Here is an 8,655-nt window from a genome sequence, read left to right as displayed (position 1 = left end):
CCTTTTAAAATGTAAAAATGACAGCGCTTTTACAGACCCGCTCTCTGCTCTCTGCTGAGCGGGTCTGTAATATTTAGTCAGCGCATCGGGCCAGCTGTATAGTCACAGCCCGGCCCGACCGCGCCATAGCACTAAGTGCAGCTCGCTCCTGTCACAGGAGCGAGCTGCACTTAGTCTTATGGAGTGATCGGGCCGGGCTGTGACTATACAGCTGGCCCGATGCGCTGACTAAATATTACAGACCCGCTCAGCAGAGAGCAGAGAGCGGGTCTGTAAAAGCGCTGTCATTTTTACATTTTAAAAGGTAAAAAAGGGTTTTATGGCTATAGCACCTAAATAATGTTATATAATTCTGCACTATGTGCAGAATTATATAACATTATTTTTAAGGTTTACTGTCCCTTTAAACAAATAAACAACAGTTCAGAACAGACGGAGCATGCCACTCCCCCCCCTTCTTCCTCCCCCTCCATGTCCGTGTATCTTCAGCTCCTTCCTTTAACCTCGGTGTATCTTCAGCATGCTATTAGCTTAAATAACAGTTCAGAAATTATCAAACGGAATATTTATTTATATAAATATGAGGCACATGAAAAATGTTTATACAGCTAATTACAGCACTCAGCACCACTGTGACAGATCATTCTGGTAATCCTTCTTTAACTAACCTTAACATTATCTGGCATGTGCATCATGTGACTGCTGTGCCTGTGAGCAACGTGCGTTACAACATGGCAGCACACATAGCAGCACTGAGCTCAGTATCACCATTCTGTTTAACAACACTCTTCTTGAATACAATGGGGGTAAGCTGCACAGACTGCCTAAAAATCCTTTATTACTATATTTGTAATAGATTTATGGACTGACAGCAGAAGTTAGTTTGCAGAATCTGCATCAGGTGTTTAGTGTCCCTTTAAGGGCTAGATTACCAGTGGAGCACAAATTAGTGCTTGTGTGTTAACTTCGCTAAATGGAGACTTTTTGTGTGCATCTGGGTTGCACTCATATTACAAGTTAAATGTAAAAGGTTTGCGTGCGAGCACTAACCCAAGTGGAAAAAACCTAACACCCTTACACGTGCGCAAACCTGATTGAGTTTAATTAAGTTCACTAACCCCACATGAAATATGAATATTTCACATTCCAATGTTCTTTACATAGTGAACTATGTTCTATTTATTCATAAATAATGATATCTTTATATATATATATATATATATATATATATATATATATATATATATATATATATATATATATATATATAATTTTGTATAGGTAAAGATATATATATATATATATATATAAAAATATCTTTTTATAAATACTTAGAACATATTCCCCTATGTGAAGAACATTAGAATAGGAAATATTGAAGGAACATACACAGTTAAACACTTTATTAAATATGAATATTGCAAAAAAATATATTTTTTATGTTTTCAGCTAATTGACTGCAAAGGGCTCTAGTGCATATATGTATGTGTTTATATGCGTATGTCTGTAAATACATATATACACATATAAAATACATAAATAAATATGTACACACATATAAACATTTTTATATATAGGTATACACATAAACATACTTAGACATATGTATGTATGTATTTCTATGTTAAAGACATTTGCATGCCTTTTTTTCTAACACCATCAAATATTTTTCCATTTTATAATGATTTTTATTAGACAATGTTATTATGAGTGTAACTGTACCGTACAATGTATTTTTGATGTGTTTTGTTAAACATTTTTGTCTCGAGTAACTGTTAACCAGAAATCTAAAGTTGCACTAACCAGACGAGCGTTAAATTCAGTTACGCTCAAGTGAACGCTTTTACTTTCAACTCTTAAAGGGAGATTATACACTCGATTTTCTTTGCATAAATGTTTTGTAGATGATCCATTTATATAGCCTATACAGCTTTTTTTTTCAAGATTGATAGTTTTGCTTATTTTAAAATAACATTGCGCTGGTTTTTAGACTCCTAACCAAGCCCCAAAGTTTTAGGAGAATACCAATGTATACCTACTCCAGCTTTCTCCTGTTTGTGTAAAGAGTCTTTTCATATGCAGAATATTTCCCAGTTTAAGTGGGTGTTCTAGCTACTCTTTTTAACAGAGCTAAACTCATAGCTTCTACGTAAGTTTTTACATGGTTTTATATTGGATTTTATATCAGTATCTGTTCATATTATTCTTTATAGTAGTGTCTATTGCATGCAGTTAAATGAAAATTGGTGTATACTGTTCCTTTAATATGCACACTACTTCTGAAAAAGAGCCGCAATATACCCCGTATCACTCAAGTTCAACAGATAGCGCACCACTCGTAATCTAGCCCTAAGTGAGAAAAATACAATTATACTCAAACAATAAATTAAACTTATTTCATTATTTTTACCAGAAAAAAATATCATTTTATTACATGTGATCTATAGATGTTTTTACTAGACATGTCTAAATTTTAGGAATTGCTTCTTAATTAATGAAAAATAAGCATGACCTGTTCAATGATTTTGTAATCAAATGCAGTTATCATTTTATTATACTAATTATGAATAGAGGTTGATCAAATGTTCCAAAAGCAATCATAAATTATTCATAATATAATACAATTTCAAGGTAGTGTTATATATATGTATATATGTGTATATATATATATATGTGTATATATGTGTATATATATATATATATATATATATATATATATATATATATATATATATATATATATATATATATATATATATATATATATATATATACACAGGTAGCCCTCAGTTTACGCCGGGGTTAGGTTCCAGAAGGAATGGTTGTAAATCGAAACCGTTGTAAATTGAAACCCAGTTTATAATGTAAGTAAATGGGAAGTGAGGGAGATAGGTTCCAGGCCCCTCTCAAAATTGTCATAAGTAACACCTAATACATTATTTTTAAAGCTTTAAAATTAAGACTTTAAATGTTAAACAGCATTATAAACCTAATAAAATAATCACACAACACAGAATATATAATTAAACTAAGTTAAATGAACAAAAACATTTGATAAACAGCATTATAAACCTAATAAAATAATCACACAACACAGACTTCACTTGCATTTTTCTTCAAACAGTTCTTTCTATGCATTCCAATCTGGACTGATTTATAGACAGGAAGATCTTGTTCCTTTGAAATCTGCTCGATAGCTCAGGTCTGGTTAAACTAATTAATTTCAGCTTGCTTGTCTTTGCTGCAACACAAGCGGACAGCTCCACCTACTAGCTATTTTAATAAATGCACTGCTTCTCAATGCTTTTCAATAGCAGTCACATGACTGGAAAAAAAGGTTGTTATTCTGAAACGGTGTAAATTGAACTGTTGTAAAACGAGGGCCACCTGTATGTATAAAATTGATATATAGAAAATAAACAGCAACAATTTCCTGTCCAGGCTATTATCATACTGATGTTAAGTCCCACTCCAGGATCAATTCTACATCTGATGCTCTTCTAAAAAGTAAATAAAAACTGTGCTTCAGTAGACTACATTTGTTTTCATTGTGCTTTATTTTTTTTATTTTTTTACAGTTTTCTCAATCAAATAACCACCCACGAGATGACATAGCAGCTGAAGCGTATGAAGATGAACTAGACATGGGTAGATCTGGATCCTACCTCAATAGCAGTATTACATCTGCATGGAGTGAACATAGTTTGGACCCTGAAGATATCAGAGTAAATATTTTTGTTCTGCATTTTTTACTATAAAATCATAAAATGTTTCCTAAGAGCTTTTATTATTATGTACTATAAATACCATTGTACTATTTCAAAACATGTTTCTTAAAAATACAGACCTAGATTCCAGCTTTCAATTACAACAACTGTCAATTATTTATTTTTTCCTATCCAGCATTCAAATTCAGATATTACATCTACTAAAATCATTAAAACACAACAGTATTCCAGCACCTGAGTTCTCCATGCATACAGGAGTGCATGCCAAAGGGGTTTTGTATCACCCCCTCCCCCCCTAGAAATTACAACATATTAAAGGATTGTAGCACCACATATATCTTTATTAAGCCATGATCTTAATGTTTCTACTAAAATCATTGTGACCTATTTATTAGGCTGCAAACACAGGTTAGAAGCCTTTGTGGTGTGATCATAATACACAAGGAAATTCTTATGGTTCCCTGGCTTAGAACATTGTTTGCCTGCTATTTATTAAAGGGACATTAAACCCAAACATTTTTTTTTCATGATTCAGATAGAGGAATACAATTTTTAAAAAGTTTACAATTTACTTCTAGTATCACATTTATTTTATTCTAATGTTATTCTTTGTTGAAGAGATACCTAGGTAGGTAGGGTGCACATTCCTGAAGCACTACATGACAGGAAATAGTGCTGCCATCTAGTGCTCCTGCTAATGTATAACATTGTTGCAAAAATGCTGCCATATACTGCTGCAGACACGTGCACACTCTTGAGTTTACATTTCTACTTTTCAAATAAGGATAACAAGAAAACAAAGAAAATATGATAATAGAAGTAAATTAGAAAGTTGTTTAAAATTTTATGTTCTAAATCATATAAGAAAATGTTTGGGTTTATGTCCCTTTAAGGGGGTCCATTGAATCCATTAGCACTATAGGTAGATGTTATTGATAAGTGTCCCATAATTTTATTTATTTGTAAAGTACAAATAGATTCTGCAATGCTACAGACTATACAATTAAATATTACAAGACATTTAAATGGGTAGTTGAAGAAAAGATGGTAGAGTAGCTTGTGTTGAGTGTTGAATGTAGGTCATGGTCCATTATAACGGAATGACACGTTTAGAGTTTGGAGAAATAGCCTTTGATCAGATATAAAGTTATAAGGTTAGGTAGTAGGCTCCTTTGAAAAGGTAGATTTTGAGAGAGGATTTAAAGTATTAAATGCTGGGTTAGTGTCTGAGAGACTGAGGAATAGAGTTCCATAGTATAAGTATAGCCGTCAAGTATAGCTGTCAAAAGCCCTGACGATGAGACTGGAAGGTGGTGATTAGAGGAACTAAGAAGCATAGGTCAGAAGCAGAGAAAATGAAGTTGCTAGGAAAGTATGTAGAGATGAGATTTGATATATAATAGGGCGTTTTGTTGTGGAGGTAAGGATTTGAATTTTGAACTTGATCCTTAAAAAATACAGTGTAGGTGCTGGCATAAAGGAGCAGCAAGGTAGGAACAAAAGGTGATGTGGATATATGTATATGTATATGGAATGTAAAATAAGCTTCATGAATGTTGCAAGATGTGATTTGATAACTGAAAGGACCAGAATTGTCGTTGCTTTTTGGGTGAGGAATGGAAGAATTTTGACAGTTCAGCAGATAAAAACAGCAGGGTTTGCTTTACTGTGATCTAGTGAGATTCCCCATAATAATCTTCCTTTAATTGAGGAGGGAAATAATATGACTGTGCCTGCACATGACAGATGCACGTTTCCTTTCAAGTCCTGGGACTAGCATCTGATTGGTTGCTAAAAGTCTATCTGTGAGATGTGGCTACTGAGGAACTTTTGGGTAAAATATTTAACTTTTTTACATAGAGATGTTCAGGTGATATTTTCTAGTTAGCTTTTTACAGCTATGCTGCATCCCTTTCAAGTGTTTCAACGTTTGGGTATTATGTCCCTTTAAATACAGTGTAATTGATTCAACATATACATAGCACTTAGGGGACTATTTCTGATTTAGCGCGGATGGACATGATACAATGTAACGTATCATGTCCACCGCACATCGATAAATGCCGACAGCATAAACTGTCTGCATTTGTCATTGCACCAGCAGTTCATGTGGACTGCTGGTGCAATACCGCCCTCTGCAGATTTGCGGCCAATTGGCCGCTAGCAGGGGTGTCAATCCACCCAATTGTGTTCGATCGTTTTCTGTCTGTCGCCTCAGAGCAGGCGGACAGGTTATGGAGCAGTGGTCTGAATGCTCGCCGGAAACACAGGCATCAAGCTCCATATAAAGCTTGATAAATTGACCCCTTAGTCTGAATTTCAAATGAGCAGCATTTTTCTTCTGACAAATTACAAAATGTCCTTCAATTTCCCTGAAACTGGTATCATGTGACAGCCATAAGCTAATCACAGACTCTATATTCACTGTGAACATGCTAAGTAGGGGCTGGTGACTCAGAAAATGTGAATATTAAAAGACTGTGCACAGTTTGATAATAGAAGTAAATTGCTAATTACTCCTTATTGGAAATAAATACAGCTTTTAATGTATTTATGACTAATTTTACTGTCTAATTTTCAGTTTTATTTTACTTATACTGCAATTGAATACATAAAAAAAAAACAATATATAGTCCCAGGTTACTAGTGGAACACAAATAAACATAATTTATACTTACCTGATAAATTAATTAATTTATGGTGGTAAGTGTTCATTATCCATAATTCATGGGAATTACCATTCTCTATCACTAGAAGGAGGCAAAGAATCCCAAACCCCAAGAACTCTTTAAACCCCTCCTACCTCACACATACCTCAGTCAAACGTATAGCCAAGCAAGTGAGGTAAGAAAAAGGAATAAGAGACAAAAAAAGGAGCAGGTAAAAAAGATGTGCTGCAGAAAGAAACTAGCCCCAGAAAAAAAACAATGGTGGGGTCTCGTGGACTCTCACCACAATGAAATAAATACATTTATCACGTAAGCATAAATTATATTTTTCTTGCAGGTGGTGAGAGTCCACGATCCATTACTCATGGGAACTAATACCCAAGCTGTGGAGTTCAAGAGTAATAACAGAAAGGGAGGGATTTAAAAAAAACATATTTTTCACTGAGAAATTAAATCCAAAACCTCAATTAAATATATTCTTTTTAAAATAAGCACACATGCAAAAAAACTCAAACTGAGATAACTGCCTGAAGAATCTTTCTACCAAAGGCTGCTTCAGAAGAAAAAAAAACCCTCAAAATTGAGATTTTAGAAAACAAAACAAAGAGGACCAGACAGCTGCCTAGCAAATTGGATCAACTGAAGCCTCATTCTTGACAAGAAGTTGAAAATGACCTAGTAGAATGAGCAGAAATCCACTGCAGCCGAGGCAGACCTGTCTCCAAATAAGTTTTGAAAAACAAAAGTTGTAACCAAAAGGCTAAAGAAACAGCAGAAGTTCTTCCAACGCTTTCTAGGATCAGAAAGAAGAACAAACTAAAAGTTTGTTTAAAATCCTAGTAGCAGCAATCAAACATTCAAGTGCCCAAACAATATCCAAGTAATTCAAAGATCTCTCAGAAGCAAACCTAGAATTAGGACACAAAGAAGGTACAACACTCTCTCTGCTAATGATGTCTGAAAAAAAAACACCTTAGGCAAGAAATCAAAATGAAGCCCGAAAAAGCAGCCTTATCCTGATGAAACATCAAATAAAGAGGATCACAAAAAAGAAATAACACTTTTCAAGAAAGTAGATAAATATCTAGTTTATTCATATGTTCAGAAAAAGGAGCCTGCATTACCCTTAACACCAGAAAATGATTCTATGGAGTAGAAATGGTCTTGATAACAAATTAATATGAGCCACAACCTAAAAAAAGCAATGAACATCAGGAAGATTATTAATCTTTCTGTGGAACAAAACTGAAAAAGCAAAAAACTGCCCCTTTAGAGAACTGTCAGATAGACCGTTATCTAGAAAGACCATCCTGCAAAAAACGAACAAACTGCAGAATCCTAGGAATTCTGAAAGAATGCCAGGAAAAAACATGATTGAAACACCATGAAATAAAAAGTCCTTCCAGATTTTCTTTGTTACAGGCTTACCAACCTGAATCATGGTTTCAATCACAGAATCAGAGAAATGCCTATGTCTAAGGACTAAGAGATCGATTTCCATGCCATCAATTTCAGAGATTTGAGATTTGAATGAAAAAATGGACTGATTGCAGATGAAGAGGCCAATGGGGACTACAAAAAATATAAAATTAAACTTTTTTCCCCTTTCAAGAGGAACCCTATGAAGTTCTAAAACAAAAAACTGATAACCTAGCCTCTAGAGGACACTGGACTCCTATGCTCTACGAGAAAAAAAAAAAAAAACAAATAAAAAGTAATCTGCTAAACCAATTGCAGATAATCTCTAACCACAGATTGCACCTAAAAAGAAAAAGGGTTGCCTATGTATTGAGCTACTAATGGAAAAGAAGCAGGATTCCAGGACAGACACTCCTTCTGAAGTATATTCTGCATGATTCCACCAACAATAAACACATTAGGATAGAATCTTAATGTCTCCTAGAAAAGACACCCTCTAAGATGGATATGGGCACAGTAAAAAGACCATAAGTAAAAAAGCCTTCACAAAAATAATAACCTGATAAGGGACCATAGGATCCCTTAAACACTGATTACCATCAACAATGCTCCTAGAACCTTATCGAAAAAATAAGTAGCTGCAGCCAAAGCAAACAAAAAGACAACAAACAGTGAATATCTAAGAATGCCAACCAGAGCAAACAAAGGTAATCCTAGTGGATAAGGATGTGCAGGTATAGGTAGTAATACAAATTGCTTCCAAATTAAAGGAACAGTCAACCCAAAATTTATTCTAAGTCATATCTATAAAGTAGCAAATGCTTATTATTGCTAACTGT

The 8,655-nt window shown here is 34.2% G+C and overlaps 1 protein-coding gene across 1 annotated transcript in view; it reads left to right on the top strand.

The window, feature by feature from the left end:
• GPR158 (G protein-coupled receptor 158) overlaps nucleotides 1–8,655 on the top strand; it is a 734,480-nt gene that overhangs the window by 690,381 nt on the left and 35,444 nt on the right. The window contains exon 10 of the mRNA XM_053713931.1: nucleotides 3,579–3,725. Within this exon, the coding sequence (XP_053569906.1) occupies nucleotides 3,579–3,725 (147 nt within the window). The remainder of the gene's footprint in view (nucleotides 1–3,578; nucleotides 3,726–8,655) is intronic.

This window comes from Bombina bombina, chromosome 5 (genome assembly GCF_027579735.1).
Source record: "Bombina bombina isolate aBomBom1 chromosome 5, aBomBom1.pri, whole genome shotgun sequence".
NCBI classification, from domain to species: domain Eukaryota; kingdom Metazoa; phylum Chordata; class Amphibia; order Anura; family Bombinatoridae; genus Bombina; species Bombina bombina.
This window is presented reverse-complemented; position numbering and strand designations above follow the sequence as displayed.